The sequence below is a fragment of the Homarus americanus genome, unplaced genomic scaffold (genome assembly GCF_018991925.1).
Source record: "Homarus americanus isolate GMGI-L3 unplaced genomic scaffold, GMGI_Hamer_2.0 scaffold45698, whole genome shotgun sequence".
NCBI lineage: Eukaryota > Metazoa > Arthropoda > Malacostraca > Decapoda > Nephropidae > Homarus > Homarus americanus.
Genome location: NW_024735554.1, coordinates 4,334,878 through 4,360,714, shown reverse-complemented (window position 1 = coordinate 4,360,714; position 25,837 = coordinate 4,334,878). Strand labels below are relative to the sequence as shown.

General features: G+C 34.0%; 1 protein-coding gene across 22 annotated transcripts in view; it reads left to right on the top strand.

The window, feature by feature from the left end:
* Positions 1-25,837, top strand: part of LOC121871416 (inositol 1,4,5-trisphosphate receptor-like) — a 136,113-nt gene that overhangs the window by 68,487 nt on the left and 41,789 nt on the right. For 15 of the 22 annotated variants that reach the window (XM_042373674.1, XM_042373677.1, XM_042373678.1 and 12 more), the window contains 10 exons: positions 456-645; positions 823-953; positions 1,509-1,634; positions 2,352-2,492; positions 3,381-3,581; positions 4,018-4,136; positions 6,273-6,408; positions 16,176-16,342; positions 18,350-18,440; positions 23,453-23,515. In XM_042373674.1, coding sequence (XP_042229608.1) covers positions 456-645; positions 823-953; positions 1,509-1,634; positions 2,352-2,492; positions 3,381-3,581; positions 4,018-4,136; positions 6,273-6,408; positions 16,176-16,342; positions 18,350-18,440; positions 23,453-23,515 — 1,365 coding nt within the window. Of the gene's footprint in view, positions 1-455; positions 646-822; positions 954-1,508; positions 1,635-2,351; positions 2,493-3,380; positions 3,582-4,017; positions 4,137-6,272; positions 6,409-8,731; positions 8,868-16,175; positions 16,343-18,349; positions 18,441-23,452; positions 23,516-25,837 lie in introns of all 22 variants that reach the window. The other 7 variants (XM_042373693.1, XM_042373694.1, XM_042373688.1 and 4 more) reach the window with 2 other exon arrangements.

The window sequence follows — 25,837 nt, the reverse complement described above, 5'->3', positions numbered from 1 at the left end:
TTAGAAGACTAGAAGGTAGTGAGGGACCTGTAGCCCTTGAGCAGACATACAGTATAACATTAGTGAGTGGAGCTCAATCAAGAAGATTATTGACAATCTCAGAATCTTTGTTAACCTGTCTTGTTCACTTTCAGCCAAACTAACACCAAGAGTAGTAAGGAATACATAAATAGAAAAAATGACTGAAGGACCAGAATCTGAACTCCGTAGCATTAAACTCTCACTTCATCTATGGATTTTAAGAGCTTTTGTGTTATTGCCAAGAGAACAGCACTAATTTTTTGCAGAGAAGAGGATATCACGATTGAGACTTGAATCTATTAACTTTGTGGCCTACCTGGAGATGGCGGATTGAATTTATGTGGATGTACTGTAGATGTGCTTAGAAATTACTACCATATTTATTTTCCTTTAGTGTGAAGAGTTTATTACAAAATACGAATTTATATTTTTAGGTGCAGCTTTTGGTGCAAGATGGGGATGTGGAGTCGTACAAACAGATAAAAGAAGATTTGGATGACCTACGCAATCTAGTAGAGAAGTCAGAATTATGGGTCTACAAGTCGAGAAGTGTGGATGAGGACGGTGGTGGCGGTGGAAGTAAAAAGAAGAAGAAGAAGGCAAAAGATGATGATGACGATGATGGTGAGTATTAAGGCAGAGAACTTTCTGATGATTTGGTTAATTACCACAGTTTGGGTTGTTTTAAGGTGATGTGACAGGTTATAAGTACAGTAATGTAATCTTAATAGAAAATAGAATCTCTGGATCAATATTTTTATATATACTTTTTTACTGAAATTGTATATAATATAATTTCAGGTGAGAGTAAACCTAAAAAACATCACAAACCGATGCTCTCGGCTCAAGACAAACAGGAGTCGGCCATTGACTTGGGTCTTGGCCCTCCACTGGAACCTGAGCAACAAGATAACTACAAGAGGATCCAACAGGTAAGGCAACGTCTCTGGTGATTTTTCTGTGATGTTGAAGTTTCTTTTACCTAATGTAACAAATGTCTCCGTTCACTTTCTTGTTACTATCCAAAGTCTATTGGTTGAACCCGAGTCCAATAATATTCTAGGACCTGATCCTCTTATATACTGTATTGTACAACTCCACATCACTTGACTCAGTAACACCACTACTTCTTCTTTTGGTCTTACTCCTGCAGACACTTTACCCCCTTTACTCTCCTCTGCTCTTCAGTTATGTATCAAACAAACCCAGGATATCCAGGTTTCTGTGAAATATCTTGTCAATGAACATCCCATAGTTATTATTTTGTTTTTTGTAACTGTGTTGAAGTACACTGCATACAGTATATTATTTGTTGATAGTGATATAGCTAAAACTGTTATACTGTAGATATAATTGGTTCATATGTTATCCTAAGGCTGAAGTATGATATAATAATTTTTAATGCAACAATTTACCTTCATTTGTGACACAACAAATTAAACTGTTTTACATTTCAACTTTTAATAGAAAGTTTTATTTTATTGTAGATTCTTTTACGAATGAATAAACTGTGTGTAACGCAGTCTAGTCACGGCAACCTGACACCGAAGAGAAATGAACAGCGTCTTTTAAGAAATATGGGCATCCACTCTGTTGTCTTAGAGTTGTTGCAGGTACTGTAGGTGCATATATTGTTGAGATTCTCTCACTGACTTTCAGAATTCTGTTAGTCCCTCTTACAGAAGGAAGGGTTGATAGTTTGTGTAAACACTAAAAGGCGATATTAAATAAAGTACAGTACTGTGTAAGGGTCCATTATAATTTTATGTGACAAGTTTTAAGGTATGAGTGTGATTTTATTGACAAAACTCCCAGTTTTTTGGTATGGATTTATTTATAGGAAATTATTGGTTTCTATTGATAAATTTTTTGAGGACTTTGTATTTGAAAAGAAAATAGCAAGAAAATCCAATTGAGTTAGGTAAAGAACATGATATCCATTACATTTTATAATTGAAAATATTAATGTAAAAAAGAAGCTTCAATCTTTTTTTGGCACTACTATTGTTAAAATAATGCTAACTCTTATAAGACATCTTAGTAATGGGTAACACATGCACTGTGTGGTCTCACAACTCTATAACTCTCCATCATCAGGCAACTGCAGCTTCTCAAACCTCACTTCTATACATAGGCAAGGATTGCTATGGGAGAGAGGCTTATGTGCAAATAAGCCCCAGTGCTGAGTTTAGGGCTTTACTAGGTTCCTAAGCCCTTGAACTTAGTCGTGATTTTCACATTTTATGATTATCAGACGTAATTATAAAATGGGATTTCAGAAACAACCCACCATTTATCATATAGCTGTATACTACTATTTGTTTCTTCAGATTCCTTATGATAAAAAAGAAGATAAACGTATGAATGAACTGATTGAGTTAGCACATCAGTTCCTTCAGAACTTTTGCCTTGGAGATCGGCCCAATCAAGCTCTTCTATACAAGAGTATTGATCTCTTCCTGAATCCTGGGGTGAGCAACCAACTTTATTATTTATTTAGAGGATCCCAAAGTAACTCCGTGCTTTGTTATTAAAGTTAACTTTAATAACAAAGCACGGAGTTTACTTGGGGAGGTAGACTCACATTTTTTGTACATTTTGTTGTCTTGTTTTTTATTATTTGATAATGGATTTCCCTTTATTATTTATGTGTGGGTGGGTGGGTGCACAAACATATATATAAAACAGGTCAAAGAAATAATTGTTATAAGGGCAAACACGTAAAGGGAATACAGATATATTTCTTTGCACACGAGTAAAAATGTACCCCCCTCCCCCCTGGTCAGTAAATGCTATTCGTGGCCATTTTGAGAACCTAACCCCCACTAATTTTAAGGTCATATTGTAGCTAATTAGTTATTATAATTTATCATCATTCTGTAAATGAGTGTTCTTGATTTATGTAGTTTTATTATTATTATTACCTCTAAAACAATTTGAGATTGAAATCATAAACCTTAAAAGAAATAAGCATTAAAAGCCTGATATCACTGCCTCATCCTTCCCATGAATACTAAGGGTGACATAGTAGTGAGTGATGAATACTAAGGGTGACATAGTAGTGAGTGAGGCATTACTGGAAGCTTGGGGCACCAACTGACATTGCTTTATTTTATTTCATTAAAAAATGGACGGTTGATATGAGAAGGGAAGTGTTGTCATCTGGAGTGGTCTTTTTAAGCTATACTGTACCATACATGATTCATTATTTTTTATTTAGTTTTAACTCTTAAAGTTAAACTGTAGATATACCATAAACCTCTTGAAAGCAGAAGAGAATTATGCCAGCATTGTTTTATAATTATTGTCATTTAGCTCCTAATTCTTAGTCCTGACTTACACAAACTTTACTATTACAGCTTTTGGAAGCCAAGACAGTTTGTGCTGTGTTCAAGGACAACTCTCACCTGTGTAATGAAGTATCAGAACGTGTCATACAGCATTTCATCCACTGCATTGAAACTCATGGCCGACATGTTCAGTATCTCAAATTCCTCCAGACTATTGTCAAAGCTGAAGGACAGTTCCTTCGCCGAAGTCAAGATATGGTTATGCAGGAGGTGAGTCATAAACTAATATAGGTGGTAGAGACATGTTCCTCCTGGCAGGTTTTGTCACCCCATCTGTAAATGCACCATCTGAGTAGTTCCCTTGTTTTTGTCTTCTCTTTTTTTTATAAATTTATTAATTTTTTATGATGAAATTATAAATACTGTCATCAAACAGCAGAATGTTTATATACTGCATTAACTAACTGCAGCTCTGAAAACAGTTGAAGGAACAGGTGTGGACAGTGCTACAGCTTTGTATGTTACCTTGATGCATTAGGAACAGGAATAATGGAGTGTGTGATGTTCATTCTTGTATGTGGCTGAAGTACTGTGTGATTAATGGAACTCTAATGAATTAAGTGGCAGTTGTCATTGTAGAACAGTAGAATAATTCTTCTAATTTGTACACTGGAGTTGAGGTGTGTTTTGTTATTCTTGTAAACAGGTGAGTGCTGGTGAAGACGTTTTAGTGTTCTACAATGAGAGAGCTTCATTCAACATGTTCATTGAAATGATGAAAGCTGACCGCAACAGAATGGACTATGATGAATGCAGTCCGCTCAGGTATTGCTGATTTTACATTTGATTATTACTTTGAATTTATAATTTTTTAACAGTATCAGCTTAGTGGAATTGTTCCTGATAAGGAAAATATTTTTGGCTGTAAGTTTGAATTCTCCTTATGCTTTTTTTTTATTTATTTAGAGCAACACTTTGAACACTTTTGTACAAGATAAATAAGTATTAGTGTCTCTTCATAATAAGTAAACTTTCATGCATGCACAAATGCACTCTTTGTAAATTCATGAAAGTTCCTCTTCAGAGGTCAGATGATGTCAGAAGAGTTTATATGGATTTAAATGGATATTGATACAAGATGGTCAATAACAGGTTATTTTTTTTTTCTAATGGGGATTAGCCCACCCAGGCACAGTCTACATCGAGGACTGGTAGGCAAAATAAAAATAAATTGAACCATAAATGAATACAGAAATGGAAAACATAAAATAGATCAAGAGTGAGAAACTATATACATACAGTATATACATTGTGTTGTCAAAGTAAGAGAAACAATTGAGACCCTGCAATTGTGTGCAAATGAAGCAGAAAGTCAGTCAGATCAGCAGCCTGGGATTTGGTAAATTTTCGTGATGCCGTATGGCAGCAGGGTCTACCATTAGACAACACATTATACTGTACTTTCAATATATTCCCAGGCAGTAGTACCTCTCTGTTTGATAGCTGTTTACAACCTGACAATGAATATCTCGTAGCATCTTTTTTCTATACAGTATAAGGTTGACAAAGCTTAGTGTAATTATGGTTTTAAAATTTTATAGCAAACATTGGCAAATACTCCTGAATGATTGCCCACTATTTGTCTCTCCTCCTCCTCATGTCCAGCAATGGCATTTAGTCATCACAAATATTTAACAGCACTTGGAACATATAAAATATTTTGTATTTATGATAAATACAAGTACCTGTATATACAGTATACTATTTTCATGAATACTTGTTTTAAAATATCACAAATTGGAATATTTTAAAGCAGAGTAAACTTCAGTGCTGGCCATTGTTGATGGTATCTGTCCCTCCTAATCTCCAACCTTTTTATCTTTACCTTTTTGATTGAATCCCATATATTTAGACATTTTATTGAATACTTTACTAAGGTCATAGAATTAGTAAAATACTGTATAAAATTACAGTACACATGTCCTTACCAGACACAGTTATAATCTCTGCTTAAGGTGCCATGTAAACAAATTATGAAACAGCTTTAAGAAGACCATGCAGCAGTGTGGTATGAAATGGACTCTTGCTAATTTATTTTTTAAACTTTCTTCAATATTTCTTATTGATAATTTTTTTGAAAATTGTTGAATATGTGATTTCTGGAAGTGTGAGATTTTGGGAAAATTGGCATGTGTTTCTTTATGAACAAAGGAATGATTCATTACATAAAAAAATTGACAGAACACTCCCCATGTACTGATACAATTACTCTGTATCAAAATTTAAGTACAGCAGTATTTTAGTGTACCCTGGTACAGTATAGTACATTGTTGACATAATTTCCTTGCCAACTCTGTAGTGACCCTATTGTAACATTCAGGATCACACTTTACTCCTGTCTTAACCATGAACACAGTCGGAATCATTTCTCTTACCAGTATTTGTATTGTTCTTTGGTGTCTGGTAGTCATGAGAAAGTAATTCCTTTGTAATGTTGTGTTTCATAACTGACATAATATTGCATTCATTTTATATTTGTTTAGTTTCCATTCCATGTACAGGTAGTTGAGAATTGATAAAGGTTGATAAGTTGTTAAATACCTGTAGATTGATGTTTTTTTTGTTTAGTCTAACTGTGATTGTCTGTAAGAGATATCTTTCACCATATGGGAGGAAAAAGTTAGTTTTGGTGGATTTAGATTGCTAGTTACTCTGAAGATCATATAATTTGTCCCTCTGTAGACTTACCTACTGGTGTTTAGGAAGACACCTTACGTAGACTAAATATGAATAAAGATTATACATATACAGTATATGATAGTAATATAAATAATAATAATAATAACATTGTAATAATAGTAATAATAATAATAATAGTAATATTGTAAAAATAATAATAGTAATAATAATAATATTAATGAAAAGCATTATCCATGTATAACCTGAAAAGCCACCTTACAGGTACCACATAGAGCTGGTGAAACTGTTGGCCTGCTGTACTGAGGGAAAGAATGCTTCTACAGAGATCAAATGTCACAGTCTGTTACCTTTGGATGACATTGTGGCTATGGTAGAGCACGCGGATTGTATCCCGGAGGTAATGCTGCTTCAGATGATGTTGGGGCATGTGGAGGGGTGTATGTTGGCCAGTAGTTGTCACTGCATTGTTGGAGGGGGAACAAGACAGCTTTATTTAAAACCAAGAGGAATGATTTATTGCCTATATTGGGTAAAACAAAAATTGATTTAAGCAAAACTTCAAAATTGCATTAATTATTCCATTATGTTCTTTCTTACATTGCCTAGACTCATTACTGTGTTGTTAAAAAAAAAGCTCTTCTTCTGTATGATGATCCAAGATTTGACAGTTGCTTGTCTCATCTGCCTCAGACTCAGGTTGGACGTGTACCTTAGCTGGCTTATGGAAAATTCGTAGGCAAAAACAATATACAGTACTCTATTGTGTTGTTGTGCTGAATGTTTAAATCTTATAGCTTTGCCCTGGTTCACAATTCCCTCCCTGCCAAGATGTTCTCTCACTCTCAAGGATGTTAAACAGCAGATCATGACTCACAAAAGTCTCATATACGAATTTTTGAAGGTACAATTTTGTTTTATTCTGCTGTTTGTAATGTGATTGAAAACCCCGAGGTTCCTAATATTTTGGGTTACTTTTCATATCGTAGGAAGATGTGGAGGTGCTGACAAAGGTATCTGGGAGCATCCCATACTGAACTTGGCTAGTATACCTGTACAGTGTAGTTCAGCCTCTTAACATGTGTCAAAAACATATACATGTACTGTACTGATATACATGGGGGGGAGGGGGAGATGTTTTACTTCTTACTGTGTCTGGCCTAAGTTGTCCAAACATTTTATATAATTCATTACAATAGTGTCAAAATATATTGATGTCTGGTTTTAATTTTGCTAGTGCAGTTATTCTTAAAGTTTCTGTATATTCTTAAATATTTACTGTACAGGTACAGTACAACTCTATACAGTATTGTTTTCAATTAAGGTATAATGTTTGTAGTCACTGTTTGTCATTTGTCTTCTCTGTATTTCATACTGTACTGTTTGCTCTGATGTGTTTCTTGTTTGTTTACAAGCTCTACCTCCTAAAGTGTTGATTTGAACAAGACTAGATAACACCCAGCCGAGTTATTTTAATTTTTTGCCGCCTCTGCCGACCGTTCCTGTTTCATGCAAACAAAATACATTTACTTTGGTTGGTGTACCTCCAAGTTTACAAAATTGGCCTGATGCAATTTTTGGGAGTAATTTATGAAAAGATGAAACAAAATATATACAATATATATATTTCTTCTTACGAATTAAGAGTCTAATATGTCTAGATTGGGAAAAACACAATATTTTTCATTCCACGAGAATTATATCATAACAGTTGTGGGATGTGTCCATAACAGTTTGGTCTTCCGTTCTTCAGCTGTTGTGGGATATGTCTGCGAGGGGTTAAAGAATTATCTTCATTAAAGGAACTTATTTGGGTATATACATTACAGTACTCTACTATTATGATTATTAGTTTTGTTTAGTATATTTTGGGCAAGTTTGTTTTTAAGGTAATATCTGCCTTTATGTAATGGAAGTCAAATTACAACTGTTTGATTAATGAAAGGTTTTCAGAAACACAGACCTTTCATAATCTGGGTCAGCCAATATTACAGTAAGAAATCTCAAACCAAAAACAGCAAAAATATTTTTCTATTGTACCTGTTTATTACTGCATACTTTGTGTATCTTAACCCCTTCACTACAAGGATGCCGAACAATTTTATTCAGCCTGTACACAAGGTATCAATGAAGAGTTCAACAGTAGAAGTGCAATAAATAGGAGCTGTCCTCATTGGTGGCTTATTCTTCCCCCCCAACCTCCCAATGACTTGATCTCTTACCAATTCAGCACAGTTTTTCAAGTTCAAAAGTTCAATTTTAGGTTTATACTACCAACTTAGAGTGTTTATAGTGTGTGCTTTGATTTTATTAAGAAGTGATTTGGTTAGCTGATCAAAGCTGTATTTTTTTATTAGAATACACATCCAGCCTGAGAAATAGGCAGTTGGAATGATCTTCTGTCCTATTTAGATCAATTCATATGAGAATGAAAAATTTTCATTCAAGTTTTCTTTATATACAGTAGTATTGTGATTTTTCTTATGGGCACACAATCTGTTCAAATGTATGTGGGCTGTGTACTGTACTGTCATATTACACACTGAATGAGGCAATTAATCATCCCTCTTAAATTGTATATTAAAATTTTGATTTTCTAGGAATCCTCCTTATGATGCTGGACAGCTGTCTCCTCTGAGTGTGCCGACCCCAGTCAAAGATTATTACCCATGTGTGCATATGGTCGTAAAAATGATATTCAGTTTATTTCATCCCCCCCATAGGTACCACATTGAACTTGTTAACCTACTGGCCGACTTGACTGAAGGCAAGAACGTTTACACGGAGATTAAATGTCACAGTCTTATAACACTTGACGACATTGTATCGGTTGTGACACACCCTGAGTGTATTATTGAGGTATTGTAACTGTTAGACTGATAGATGTTATAGTGATGGACAGTTTCTGGTGTGCTTATTATCATCCATAACATTAGTTTACAAATTATTTAATTGATTTCTCTTTTCTTGCATTGCACAGCAATTATTGTACAGTGTGTTTTTGTTTTTTCCCTGGAATGAATTTCAGCAGCAAGGTTTTATATAACTTCAAAAGATTTTGCTGTACACTATAAGAATTCAGGACTGATCAAACAAAATACACCTGATTTTTTGACAAACTTTCTTGGAAACTACAGTAGACGTACCACTGAATTAATTGAACTTAAAACTCTTGTAATATTCACACAAACGTCACGAACATCACCATAAGTTTATTTTCATTTACAATAATGCAACACCACACTAAGTCTCATCCAGGTGTTACAAGGTCAATCATTGCCAGAGCTTATCACTGGTCAGTATATGTATACCTTCAATCATTATGCTTTTACCATCAGCTTAGTAAAAGCCATAATTACACTTTCAATTCTGTATGAAGAATTATCTTTCAAGGAGATTTTTTTATTGTTAATATTTCTTGCTATCTGCTTCTGGCTCACTTCTGCTGAAATGCCATTCCATGTGTTGACCTGTTTTAGCTTAGTCTTATGTCCATTTTATGTCTGTGTTACTACCATTTAACTAATACTTTTGATGTCTTATATTCTGAATTTATGTTGTATATTGTAGAAAAACTTTACATACCCACTCACACACTGAAACTGACGAGCATACAGTATACACATTTACATATACATATTCATTGTTTACACACACAAATACAGGGTGTCTCATAGGCCATGCACAATAGTAAAATTAATGTTCTTCTATTTTGTCTTTTTCACCTGAGGATTCCTAAGAAATTAACAAAAATGGTAGAGAAATTAACACTAAAGGAAAGAATTCAGTTTAATGTTCATGTTTGGAAAGGCAGATGCTACGATTAGTAAGAAAAGATTTTAATTGACAGCACCCACATGCCTGGATATTGTTGATTAAATTCTTTTGCAACTGATTGGTGTTTACTATCTGGTTCAGTGTACATAAACATTAAACTGATTCTTTCCTTTAGTGTTAATTTTTCTTAATTTCTCTGCCATCTTCATTGATTTTGTAATGATTCCCGTCTCTGAGAAAAGAAAAAAAATTAACATTAATTTTCCTCTGGTGTACAATTTGCGAGACAGCCACTGTGCCGGGCCTCTACATACATATAGTACTGTAAATGATTTTTGTGTTTTTCTTTTTATCCGTGACAGTGTCCTCTGAATTATGATAATAGATTAGCACCTATCATTATTTTTATTGTTTAAATAATTTTATAATACGTAATACTAGTAACACACTCTAGTACTGTAGTGCTGTACTGTAAAATTATTTCCCCTACCTGAAGGCTAATAGAGGGGTATTGTAATGATTTTGTTTGTGTGTTTGTTGATGTGTGTGTATGTATGTATGTATGTATGTATGTATGTATGTATGTATGTATGTATGTATGTATGTATGTATGTATGTACAGTAACTGTAAACAAAATATCTCAAAACTTCTCTGGACTGACATTAATGAAATTTAGCTGGTCATTTGAACACTAATCTAGGAAGAACTAATTAACATGTTTGGATTGAGTAGACCAAAGTTTGGGTGACATGATAAGTGGAGTGTTCCTCTCAGCCTGACACACAAACCCTGGGAGTGATCACTGTGCTGTATCTTATTTTAGGCTGGTGCTGCCCTCAAGTAGTAGTATGGGGAACCGATATGTATTTCCTTGGTTCATTACTTTTTGGGTGATATCTTGATAACTCCTCCACTGATTTTATTTAAATTTGAAACACATATGCCTTGGGTACTTTATTATTTTAAGATGGTCGTATATTGTTCTCTCTAGTGACATTTAATATCCTCATTGCCAAAGAACATATTTATTTGCACTGGTCTTTACACTGTTACTCTCATACATCTATCTCTACTGTCCTCCCACTGAATATTATTTATAAGATCTCCTGAATAGTATGCTATGTAGATTTCAGGTAGTTTATTGGATTGCATTACAAGCATTCATGAATTACCTGATTACATTTCTCACGTTGTCAGTTTGATTTATTATATTTTTATTTTATTATTTATTTATATACCTCTACTGTGTATGCAGGGAGCTATATCACTTGTCTGTTCATCTGTCCATACATTCATATTTCATTCTTACCCATAACAGTTTGCAAGATTATGCAAAATGTATATAGTGTAGAACAAATTAATTTTGTATATTATTTGTGTGTCACTAGGTTACCTCAATATATTATCAAGCTGTTCCGTTGATTACTTTTTATAATTTTTTCTCAAATTTGTAGTTGTCGTCTAATGATTGTGGGGATATTTGTTGTTTATAGAGTTATCTTATTATTTAGTTACTTCCTTTGTTAATTTTTTGGTTATTTGCTTTTTTTGTCTATTTTCATTAATATTAGGGCTGTCACTAAATAGTAATTGTTGTGCATTGCCAACTAATGAGACCACGGTTGTCACCTGTAGCTGTGTAGGGTTTGTAAGGCGTCAAGTGTCACTCTGGGATATCTCGGCCCTGGGCTGAACTTAACCTTTTTCACCAGAGATGTGTGTCAGCCCTGATATATAGTATGTATGTATAGGAGGCATGAAGGAAATCACCTTATTTTAAAGATCCATTGTACTGTATCTCTGCAACTAGTATAAGTGACAATTGTAAAGGGAATTGACAAGCAGCAATAAAAAAAGGTTGAGGGAAGGGAAAACAGCAACAGTGATAGAAAAAAATGCTGTAGGTCAATAAATCTGAGTATTGGTGTTGCATTTAGATGTTAATGATGTATGGCAAGTGTGTACAGTAGAACTTTGTTACTTTACCTCTCATGTGTTCAGTATCCAAAGTCTCCATCCATTCTTATTCTGCCATTTAACTCACCGGTATACTTCACTCTTAAATGTGTGCCTTTCTTTATGCTAAAACACGCACCATTCTCTGTATACCATTTATTATAAATTCTACTCTGTGTTTGTTTCTTCTGTGTACTAGTACTGTGTATATTATAGTTACTCTCAAGTGCCCTGTGCAGCCTTATGTCTTGGCACAGTGGCAAGAAAACAAAGAAATTGACCACCATGTTGCTTACATTAATATTTGCTGAGCTGAATTTTCTAGTTTTGCTCATGTTTAGATGATGAACTGAATTACTATAAATTTGTTAAAGTTTAGTTCTCAGTGTTAACACATCAATTTCTGTTTGTTTATGAGTAGTATTTGGGAAGAGCACACAAGTCTTCAGGCATGTAAAGTAAATATTTCCATATACAGTAGAACCTCGGTTATCTGACGTACATGGGGAAGGGTGGTGGGTCGGTTACGCCAAGAAGTCTGACAATCGAGAGGGAAAAGCACAAAATAAAGTTTATTTACAGTCGACCCTCCTGTAACAGAGGGGTCAGGTTCCTTAAAAATACAGTGTAAACAAAAGTCTATGAGGAAATTAGGGGTTAGGCTCCTGGACTTATGGGATTCCTCTCCAAAAGCAAATAATTTCACTTCAACTGTACCTTGCTATAGCACTTCTAGAAATCCAAATCAACTACTGCACAGTATTTAGAAGAGCTTAACATAATGCTTATATATATATATATATATATATATATATATATATATATATATATATATATATATATATATATATATATATATATATATATATATATATATATATATATACATACATACATACATACATACATACATACATACATACATACATACATACATACATACATACATACATACATACATACATACATACATACATACATACATACATACATACATACATACATACATACATACATACATACATACATACATACATACATACATACATACATACATACATACATACATACATACATACATACATACATACATACATACATACATACATACATACATACATACATACATACATACATACATACACATACATACATACATACATACATACATACATACATACATATATATATATATATATATATATATATATATATATATATACCCTGTGTGGGTCAGTATTGCAACCTCCTTTGTAGTAGCCAAGGCTAAGTGCAGCTCATCAACTTTGGTCTCCACATAGAGTACAAAGTCTCAAATCTACCACCATTGAGGCTTTGTGGTTACATATTATGGTAATTGCATTTTAGAAGCCATAATTGTTCACTTAAAAAAGAAAAAAAAAGAACTAAACTGTTTTTTCTCTGATTTTTCTACAACTAATGATGGAAGAGGAATAATTGGATCACTAAGGGATCTCCCCTCCAGTTTATTTCACTTAATGGTTTAACCTAACCTAATCTAATCTAACCTAACCTAACCTCATCCTCCCAAAAAACAGTTTTAGGGTGGTTAATCTTTAAGTGATCCATAAAATGTACTATATATAGTGAATAAGGACAGTGGCAACCCCTCCTCCCACACAAGTGGTCATTGTCACCAAGCTACACTGCCTGAGTCTTCTTAGATAAGATAACAAATACTAAAAGTGGTATTGCCCTACAAAAGAGAGATAGAGAGAGAGGAGAAGAAGAAGAAAGAGCAGAAGCAAACAATAGAAGAGAGAGCAAGGGAGAAAAGATGAGAGAGAAGGAGAGAAGAGGGAGCAAGAGAAGACAGAACAAGAAAGAAGATGAGAGAGAGAGAATAAGGGAGTAGAGAAAAAGAAGAAACAAATTCTTTACAAATTATACACAAACTAATTATGGAAGACAGAAAAGAAAATGTATGAATAATGATAATGACAACTCCTGGTATATTGTACCTGTGTCCCTCACAATGGTAGTGACTCAAGCCAAGATGGATCTGATAAAGTGTTGATGAATCCTGATTACTCACGAGCTGTATGTTGAGGCATGAACCTCTTTAAGTCAATATATAACAATGAATGAAGGTTATACTAACCTGCTCAAGAGAGACAGAGAAGAGATCAAGGAGAAACAAGAAAAAATTTATCACGAAACAATTATACTCAAGTTTTGTTCATTAAAACTATTACTTATGATAGTATAAACATTGACTGCCGATCGACTTCCGTATATTTCTCATTGTTTACTCCATGCTGTTAGCCTCGCTGCTACCTACCTGTGATGTTTCTTTCTTCTTTTCTGTAAACTGCTATGCATGACAACCTGCATCATTTTACATATAATTAATATTTATTTAATGAATAAAATTCTCATTAGGCTAAAGTGACAGACGATTGGTTACGTATCTTGAAGTTTACACGTAAGTGCTTTGAGCCCTTAAGTTATTTTAAGCCTGTAGCTTCTTGTCACCAGCTTCCTGGCAGTTATTTATGTATATTCATGATTTAGTATAATTTAAATCCTTTTATTTTTAATTTTATGACTCCATTATTGTATTGTCTTTAATCATGTTGTAGGAGGGTCGACTTTATAAACAATTGAGCAAATTACTTAATTTCTAGTCAGTCAGAGTCACATTTCATACATTGTAGTGGTGGTGGTTCTGAAGTGTTACAGTTTATTGGTATGTCACACAAACTGCCTAAACTCTGCCTAGAAACACTTGGCCTCCTTTAGCTCAATTAAACAAAGTAGGAAAATCTAAGGTCATAAAATAGATGTTTTAATGTACATACTTGGGTTCTCGCATGACACAGTATTGGACATATCTCTTTATATTGAGTTTTAGTGGACAACATTCACACTGTTTGATCCTACATTTTTTACTGTTCATTCACTATTATCACCCAGTTAGTGTCAAGGTTTTACTTTTTTATTTATAAATTATGGCGATGTCGTCGTTGGTAGTTCCCCACGTGTTTGTAGTCAGTTTAATGTATATTGTTAGTTTTAATTAGTGTATTAAACATTTTTCATCATTTTCATCCCTTGTTGAGTCGGTTAACTTACAATTTACAGTATTTAATTGTATTTTTATATGGATTTTGTATTTAATTGTATTTTTATATGGATTTCTTAGCAAAGGGGGAGATGAAATTTTGCATGTCAAGCTTCTGTTCAGTGTATTATAGTCCATCCATAGTATAATATGGTAATGGAATATTGTATGAACTTATCTAAGATCTCTTGTTGTTTATACAAAGGATATTTGACAAAATCTATCCTACTTTTGGTTATTTTATGGGTTGTACATATAAAACTTAGCCTGAATTGACATTATGTTTTAGTGGGACAATGGTTATGGAGTATGAGAGCTGTTGTCTACTGTGTGTAAATAGACTTGATTAGGACCAATGACCGTTTCTCTTGCTGATGCCAGAGTTGGAGGAGCGATCCTTAAGAAGTAGATTGAAAATGAGAAGGGGAGGCTTTGTGTGTGTGTGTCTCAAGGTTACAAGTAGAGATTAACAAAGAAAGGGAGGAATATAGTAAAGTACGGGGAGATTAAGAAGAAAGGTAAGCAAAATATGGCGATTGAATACAAAAGAAAAGACGATGAAAGACGGAGAAAGATTGTAGCAAGGGCTGAAGAGGGCAAGCAGCTGTTCTGGGAGGAATTCAATTGGATGAGAATACCAAGAGGAGGAGTGGAAATGGCTGTCAAGAAGATACACGGGTAGTAGTAAGGGATTTGAAATTATCTAAGAGGGCTTGAAAACAGGTGATGGAGTATAGAAAATGTCCTTTAGTCCTATGGAAATGTTTACGTAAACCATAGAGAGATATACAGTATAAGAAAACTTTGATATGCTACTCTGGTGATGAAAAAAAAAATAACATCTTTCATTTTCCAGTACCAAATGATGTGGAAATTATAAAACAAGTGCTTCAGTTCAAAGTTACAGGGAATAGGAATTAACTGATTATTTTATGGCTTTTGGTTGGAGGTTAAAAACAGGCAGAGGACTGGTAAATTATATGACAATCACCAACTTCATAAAACTTGGAGCATTAGTTTTGGAGATACCAGTAGTCAGAGGATAGAAACTATTATTTGATAATTTTTGTCATTTGGACATACTGTAGGAGTAATGGGGGTTCTTTTAATACCTCCCCCCAGCTGAACTGTTCACACACCACCTGTTCTCATTTTCTGCTATTTCTTGTGGGATTATCTAGTTCACTTTTGGACTCTTGGATGGATGAAAGGATTGGACTTGATATGATGTAGTGTAAGATGAAACATGATGTAGTGTTATCCTGTGTAATGTTTAAGGTTAAAATCGATGTATGATGTAAATTTTTTCCAAATGTATATTCTTAATATAATATATTCATTCCTGTAGGTTAAAGAGGCTTACATCAACTTCCTCAACCATTGCTACATCGATACTGAGGTTGAAATGAAGGAAATCTACAACTCGCATCATATTTGGAGCTTATTTGAAAAGTCTTTCCTGGTAGACATGGGTAGAGTAGCCACAGCTCCTCCTGACCGCAGACATGCTGACAAGTAAGTACAGTATTATATTGTTACCAATTTATCTTCTGGAGTATTAGTTAAGATAACACTCTTTCAGTTTTTTGTACATAAAGGTCTTCTTCCACAAACTTGTAACAGCTTTGTACCTTGTGAATAAGTTACTATCCTCTTGGGGATTTAAAAGTGTCTGGGGATAAGTTATAAAGTAAATGAACTTATTAAGTAGCTTTAGATTGTTTTATGTTAAATGTTGATGGGTATTAATAATGAACTAATGGATGTATGGTTTCATTTATAATTAGATTTAATTTTATAACCTAAGCCGATCTACATTGATTTTTTTATTTTTAACCAAGAATTCCTAACATATGTCAACAGGGTCAATAGTCATAAGATTAGTCTCCTAATCCACAAAACAACTTTAGCCCATATAGAAGGCTATAAAAAAAACTGCAGTCTCTTCCAGGCTAGAAGCTACCAAGTCACATGTCACACTATTTTGCAGGGAAATTATTTTTTAATCATGGTATCACTAGATTTATAACAAGTGATAGCAAAACACTCGTAAACTCTGAGATACAGTGAGAACACCGATCAAAGTTTGATTTACTCTGATATTTAGAAGTACAGTAAACAGTAAAAAATATTAGATAATACAGTACAGTAAGAAATCAAATATAATATACAATAATTTCAAAAAAGCATATTCCAAACTTTTTTAAGTTTCTTTGAGTGTCAGTAATTGAGGAAGGATGTCATTTCAGTGGCTAGTGTTTGTTATGCTGCATTAATTTCTGAGCAGTGATACATATTTGTGATTAACAAATGCACTAGCAATAAAACTACTCAGACATGAACAAGCTGCTACATAATAACGACTATATCAAGTACTCTAATCTTTCTAATTTATTACAGCTCCTTCATTCTGGTTACAAAATTAATGTACTACAATGATCCTTATGATATATTGCTGAATAAGACTTGTTTGCTATTGTTTATATACCAAGACAGTTTATGTATGTGGTGATCCAGTGTGAAATTGTATGATGATTTTTTGCTGAATAAATATTTGGTTCAGAATTTTTATTCACCCCGCTCACAAAAACACAATATTACACGCACCCTCACTTCTATGTATATATCCCTTTACGTGCTCTTACAAATGCTCATTATGCCATTTACCAAGATGATTGGCACCACATTATCCTTTGGAATTTCACCATACTGTATTGAAGAGAAGTTGTTGCAAGGAGCTTCCTATAATAATAAGTTAAAGAGAAAGAAGAAGAAAAGGAAAATTAAAGTTTTCTTGTAAAATGAGAAGGTTGTATCTCCTCCACGGTGGCCACTACTTGTTGCCAGGGCTTCTTGTCAATGAAAAAATCTGTCGCTGAACTATTAATTTTAGCCGGAGTGAACCACTAATTTTTCCCTTTTAATTGTTTAGAATCTAGTGAAAGGTGTAGAGTATTATGAGGGATGCAGGAACCCAGTGTCATGAACCAACCAGTTTCCACTCTACACACAAGACACAAACACAAAATGAAAGCTGTATGGTAACACAGGATAAAAAGAGTTGCATGGGTGGTGGCTGGCCTTGGTGATTCAACTAGCTGACACATCCAAGATGGCCAATAAAAGACTATCTGTGCTGCATGAGTGACTTGTGAACTATCGGGTAACCTTATCAAACGCACTGATTTGAATGTTACATTTTTTATTGCAGAAAAAATCCCTATTTGACATAAGGATTTTTCTGCAATACAAAATGAAACATATGTTTTATAACAAAGTGTTTTGTGGGATCTATGTTACACTGGTTTATGCTGTATTCTTTGTTTTCATCCCAACGTACGAAAGTGTCTCGGACGTTTACAAAACCATCCTGTTTATTTGAAATAAGTGTTCAAATTAATTTATCAAACATTTATTAAATTGTTAGAAATTGAGTAACAAATTTGTTAATGCACTTAGTAACTATTATTCATTATGGTTTTACTTTTTCCTTAAACAATTATTGTCATTTACCTCTGACAGAGCACTGGAGAACTACGTGATCAACTCACTCATGACCATCATCACAACCTTCTTCAACAGTCCATTCTCAGATCAAAGTCAAACTATCCAGGTAAGATTATCAAGGTCCTGAGTGGGGGGAATAAAGAAAATGCTCTATAACAAATGAATTCTAAAGAGGTTGATAATTTTATTTGGAGATATATAATTTTAGTTACTTTCAGGTACAAAAAGAAAGGGGCAGTGTGTTCTGTTATTCATAATTATATACAGTATCAGTTGTATTGGTGGTTGATAATTGTAAAGCTGGTACAGTAGTTAGTACATTAAGGAGAATACTTAACCACATGCCATTCTTTATATTAACCCTCTGGTGCTCCTGGCCAAGGGCGGGAATCTCAACCCCTCGCAGTCTTTTGATGCAAATAGCGTTGGTAACAGGAACGGTTTATTAATTTTAGTAAATATTGGGTAGAGTGATCCAGGCCCAAATTGAACCCTTAGGGATGCATCTGCCAGCCCATGAGGCTAGTGGGTGGATCTTAGGTGGGTGATAGGGCTGGACTTCCCTCGTCTCTGCTTATGGGAGGGATACTCTCAGTGTGAGATATGGCTGAGCAGGAGGGGTCACACCAGCACGAGAGCGTTCAGTGACACAATCTGCGTCGAAAGACCACGAGAGGGTTTAGTGTGGATATCAGGTGATATTCATCTACATTACTTTCTTACAGAAGCAGATCTACTCACCCTGTTCACTAGTTCCTACTGTAGTATCTCCAGCTTTATTCCTAGATATTTGTAGTTTAGTGGCTGATTCTATTATTCTTCTTCTGCATGTTGTGTCTCATCTTCCTGTACTGTGCCTTGAACCTTAATGTTTTAATTATTTTGTCCTTTCTAAATGATTTTCCCATTAAAACTACCTCAGGTATTTTATTTCATCTCTACATTCTCTATTCTGCTCTTACTGCCTCAAAAAAAATTTGAGGCACTGTTTAGTATTGAAGCATTACCTAAGGCACTGTTCAACAATTAAACATTAGCAGAGGCCTTGACCAGCACTTAGACAACAGTAGAGGCAAATGGGTCATCAGAGCTGTGCCCATCCCCTGGTCTCGGCTTCATTATCTGGGTTGGCGTGGTTAGGCAGCGTGCTAGTACATGGGCTTGTACTGGGGGGTGGCATCCCTTTTGGGTTTTATCCACGGCTGTAAACATTGATGATGAGTGCCCGTTACTCTTTTTTTATGAAAGAAGCTGATGTATGCCACACAGCACTTGGTGCTTCTTTTTACCTCCTCGCTTTTCAATAGTTGGGTCACAATATTTATAATGGTTTAATCCTGAAAACCCATTGTATAACAAAGCCAGGGAGGAGTGGCTTAGTTCCCATCCACTCCAGGTGATTTCCTTCAAGGTAGGATGAAGTTAGTTCTGGAACTTTGTTTACATAATTGTCTATTGAGGTGCCATCTGCACAGTAGAAAGAATGAATTGTGCATCATCATAACTAATCACACATCATTGTCTTAGGGTAAACTGAGACTTCCACAAGGGAGTAAATGATTTTTGTATTACTTTCAGTTGCCATGGCTGAAGGTTTACTGAGAAAACTCCAAAAAGCTTGGTACAGTATTGTATGTCCATGGGTAGCTCCTCTCTGGCTCTGTTATAAATATTTAAAAAAAAAAAAAAAAAAAGTTTTATTTTGTGTGTTTAGGTTTTATCAAAGTAAGGATGAATGTAGGTATAGGAGACACTTGGAGATTCTACGCCTAATACTCTGTACTGTATGTGTTACATATATTGTACTGTATTGGATATGAAAGTGTATTGAGCAACTTGATAGAAATTTGATTATCATAACAAAAGTTAAGTTTAGTTTAAATGAACCATAACCCTTAATGTTTTATCAAACTGATCTTTAGCTTCAGGTAATACTGGAGTATTGATTCTTTGGGTAATGGTATAACAAGTACTGTACTGTACTGTACTGTATAGTAAATATCCACCAGCTATGTAAATTCTTACTGTTTTTCACAGTTAAGATTACACAGTACATGTGCTGTCTTGTGCTGAGAAACTAGGTTATAACTTGCTTTTGTAATGGAGTTACTTCTTGATCATTAACTTTTTCTTAATTAGTGCATGTATTAGTAAGTGGTACATTTCTATATTAATGTTTTTACTTTCCAGAAACACTTGTGTATTGTAATACAGTATTTGTGTAGTCCTAAGATGTTGTTATTTTATATATATATATATATATATATATATATATATATATATATATATATATATATATATATATATATATATATATATATATATATATATATATATATATATATATATATATATATATATATAAATTTCAATACAGTGTTTCATGGTTTTCTCTTACATCACAAGTGACTCATTACAAAGGAAAAATGTATACAAGTGCATTTATTGTCTTTAAATTTATTTTTCCAGGACAGGTTATGAATGGTAGATAGCTTTTACTATCACTTGTAAAGATAAAAATGTTATAACAGTTTTTTTTTTCTCCTAAACTCTCTTAAATGTTGTTTGGGCAGTGGTTGTATAATCTTAAACCTTCCTTTTAAACTTCTGGGAAAAAAGTGATTTAAAAAAGAAATTTTTTGCCTCCTTTACTAATTCAGACTGGCAGCTTGGATATAAATATACTGCACTCTAAAAGTTGAAGTGATGAACAAGACAGGAGTTGACTTAGAGTTTTGGGAATAATCTGGTAATTTATACTAAGTTGACACAAAGTTCAGGTCAGCCATTATGTAATTTGTATTGAATTGATGTCAGATTTTGGGAGGTTTATATATTGGAACTAGTGCAGGGATCTTTTGGTTGGTAACTGCAAACTGACCTTTGATTAAAAGTCATTATGGTAGTTTGTGAGTCAAATATGATTTTATCTGAGGTGAACTTAAATGTTGAAGAATTCATAGTTGAGAATTTGGGTTGGAAATTGTTGCCTTGGATTTCAAACTACAAAATTAGCTTTGAACTCCAGCTTAAACATTTTTGGAAGGGTACTCCTAGTAGAAAACATGTGGGAACAAACCCGGAACTCATGGTAAGGAATCCAGGGTTGGAAGAGCATGACACAGAAATTGTTGTGAGTAACTTATGGTTAGGAACTCAGGGTAGGGAATTCATCACTTCAAAATTATATCTGAAAGTCCTTAAATTTATAACTCATTGGTGTAAACTCTTGGTTGGTATTACTAATATACAACATCATGACTGGAATTTCCCTTCTGATTACAGTATTTGTAGATGGGCACTCATATGTTGGCACTCATGACTGGATGAGTGAAGCACCTGCACATTTTTTCTCAATTTGCACCTACAGTCTATATGTTATTTAAGATCATTAAGTGCTGTTAGGTGTGGTTACCAAATGAGCTTATGCTTTTATCACTGTTAAACATAGGCACAGATCAATTATCTTGTGATATATCTTTATTTAGTACAGTTGTTATGAAGAGACATTAAGTTCTTACTAAGGGAAGAAGCACACCCTGTGGTACCATATCTATGCACCAACTTGATTGATCTTAAAGCTGTGTAGATACAAGTTTCAGGGTCCAGTTTGCCAAAGGTATACTCTCAGTAGCAATTACATTGACAAATACAGAACTGTTGTGAAATTTCAAACTGATTTCTATGTTCACTGGTGAAATGTAACAGAGATCAGGACAAATAGATGGGTCTTTGCCATATTAGGTTTGTCATCTTAAATATGTCTTAATAAATCTGTATCATTAAGCTTGATAGTGCATTTGAAGATATGAAACTCATTTAAAATCTCTTCAAACTACAGATGTTGCAATAAAGTTTTTCTAAAGCTTACATTCCGGACTTGAAGAAAATCTCAAATTTAATTTTATCCCTATTGTCTTTTGTGTGTGTGTTTTGAGGAAACTTATACTCATGTGCCATTTCCCATAATACATACAGACTACCCCAGCAGAGTCCCTTTTGGGGTACCTTATACTCATCCTTCCTTTGTACTTCCTCCCTCAAATACTCGGCTCTCACCTTTAGCACATTTTCCTCTGGGATCATTTTTAAGAATATATCTGCCGTGTTAACTGAGGAATACCTCTAGTCTTTATTGTGTCTTTCATTTTTGTCCTAACCTTAATATCGTTCATAATGGTGAATTAATTTGCTGAGGGTAGTTAAATTTTGTTTAATATCCTGTATCGTCTTACACCAAGTTATTGCTTTCCTTGGGATATAGGTTTGCCAAAGCGCAATTTATTTGTTATTATTTTTTTTTACAATATTGTAGATATCTTTGAGATTATTTTAACATTGCAATGTGCAGTATGGGGTAATCAAAATGTATAGTAACCAAAATACTTGGAAGAGATTCTGCATGTTCCACCTTCTTTAACTGTAGGAAGTTGCTTATCCTTTGAAAATAGTAGAGTAGCCACCTTATTTGTTTTCCATTTCAATATACTGTACTGTAGTCTTGTTATGGTAATTTAGACATTTAGAAACTGCATCATATATGTGATGCTAGATATGATATAAGATTTTGTACTGTAGGTCATGTGTTTTGAGAATGAAAATTTAATTATATTTATGCGGGGACATGTGGTGAGCAGAGTGTTTGGGGGAGATGTTGCTTTTGTCTTTGTGTTTTGCATGTGGGAAATGGCATATAATAATTATGAACTTGTTTGTAATTTTCTAATCTGAAATAATAATTATTTATTACAAATTTTTTATGGGTTTCATTTTGTTTGATTTTGATAAAGCTAGATGTAACTCTGTACTGTTATGGCACAAATCTACTGCCAGTGAAATTTTACTCAGTTTATATTTCCTCTGAATTAACAACTATATTCATGTACCCTTTGTACTGTATATGTTATCAATAACTGGATTCTATTGTTGTTTTTTTATGTTTAAGACGAGAGGAAAGACAGCTATGGCTTGACCAGTAAACTAAACCTTTGAGTAAAAGAGGGTAAAAAGCCTAACAAATATAACCTGTGTACTGGACCTCTGAAATACTCCTCAGGATTTGGCCTGTTGGTGGATTGGTTAATTTTTATTGCATGCATGCACTTTACCTGCTTACAGAAATACCTGGACGAGGCTCGCGACTTCTGGGGACAGCCTTATGTTCAACAGTACAATTCAGAAGTATGCATGCTCATCATGACTCTCTTTATCTGTCTGTGCTGCCAGCTGTTAAGTTTCCAGGCTTGCTATTTGTATTTATGTTGCTGCTTCATTCTAGAACTTTGCAGGTATTTTAGCATTGTTTAGCTATTGTTTGGTTTGACCAGTTTGCTTTTGTATTTTGTTGAATCCTCGTTCATCATATTGAGGTTGTTCGCATGTTACCCTTCTGTTTTCACCTTGAGTGGCCTTTGCCTCTTTTGAAACACTGTGATGAGGAATTTTTTTTACATTAGAATAGACTATATAGGAAAAGTAACCTTTTTAATCCCTAATTAATATAAAATCTATAATGTACTTCAAAGTAGTCGTGAGCTGTATATATATCTTGTGGCGTTTTGTTTATCCCTCAATAGTATAATAACAGGTCTTGTACGTGTGGAAACAAGTTTGTTTTAACCCAGCATAAAAACTTTCCAATACAGTGGATTGCCGTTTAGTCAGATGGTGAATATACGGCTATGCTTATGAGAAGTGCTTGTGGTAAAGTTAATTCGTTAAACCCGGCGAGGCGGAGTGATGCAAAAGGAACTACTGTGTCTTCATTTGGACAACACGACCTTTTAATGGATTATTTGAGTTGCATACGTTATTAGATTGTTTGCGTTATGCAGCTAATAACCTTAGTTGAAAAGATTATCCAAAATTGTAGGCAATTGTAAGACAACATAGCCAAAACAAGTGTGACTCAGATATGTCTTGCCTGTAAATTTGTAAGAATTTGACCCAATTGCAAAATCTTAATAGTGATGCTGCCACCATCATGGTCTTCAGAAATGTGTTACTGTTATCTTGCTTTTTGTGATATTTATTACAGGCGAGACAAAACGGAGATTCATTATGAATGTGCATCACGGGATTTAATTTACAGTCGTATTTGACCAAAATGGTGGCACTCCCACAATGCTTGAGAGGGCTTCACCCCCTTGGTTTGGTTGGCTTGCTGTTCCTGTAGCCAAAGACAATTTATTTTTTTTTACATAGCTTCCTTTGGCATAGGTTAAGTTCCTTTGGGGATGTTTTGGAGTTTATTGGGGATGAAAGGAGAATGTTTGTGAAGTTTGAAATTTTTTAACATTTGGCAGTACAGTGCAGTGTTTATATTGGGTGTATAGGTATGTTTTGGGAAGACATTATGTTTATTTTCTGATAAATGTTCATATATGAAGGAAAAGTGGTTTTTGAGATAAGAAGTGATAGATTTTTTAAAGGTGCTCCAACAGCTAAGGTTGTGAAGCATTATTTATAAAATCTTAGCTTTTAAAAGAAAACATCTTTTAAAAACTAATGTACACTTAAATATATGAAGTCAGTCTGGAGTGTTGAATATAATTGAATAACAGATAAAGGTGAATGTATTTCCAAATGATGAGAATGGCTGGGCATGATTTATGAGGCTGTCACTAGGAAATTTTGTCTATGAAATCAGAAGATAAATTAATAACATTTATTAAATAAGATTTTAAAATGAATGAGAGAATGTAGTCAATTTTATTTTTGACAATAGATAGAAATTAGGGGTAGTAAAAATGCCCAGGTTGTTGGTTAGGTGGGCTAAGCCACTTATGCATGAAGAGCCCAGCTTATGATAACTAGAGGAAGTGAGTTTCATTATGGTACTGATTAATAGAAACAATACATCAGTATGTATTTGTCTAGATATTGCATGGTCCAAAATGATGACTGGTTTTGCTAGTGTTCTTGTATTAATAATGACCTTAATGATTGTGTATTATATTTATGCAGATAAACATTTAATGATTTACTTATGTTAGTAACAAAGAACAGTATAAAACAAAACAAAAAAATATACTTGAATTTTTTTACTGAAATAAAAAAAAAACATGTAAATAAATTGGTCAGATTCATGACTTTACAGCGTACCCTCTTGTCTCTGATTATTATTATATGATTAATGAAACTCCATGTAAGTAAATGGCTTTCCACTGTTGTGTGTGTTACTGAGTTTATCCATTAATGGTATTGATATAACTAGAAATACATGTACTGTATAGTGCTTTGTTTAACTAAAAGGTTTAGATATGTTCTTTATTAAGATGTATCTATCTGCAAAATTAACAAATATCTTTTAACATGCTTCACCTCACTGGCTAGTTATGTCGATAGGTAGATAAAGCACTGCCATGATGTTTCTTTTTGTACCGTACTGTATAGGGAGTTTTAAGGGCAAATGAGAGTGAGAGAGAAGTGTGTATATACTTGCATATATGTGTGTGTGTGTATGTATGTGCATGTATATATGTGTACCCATGTGTGCACCTG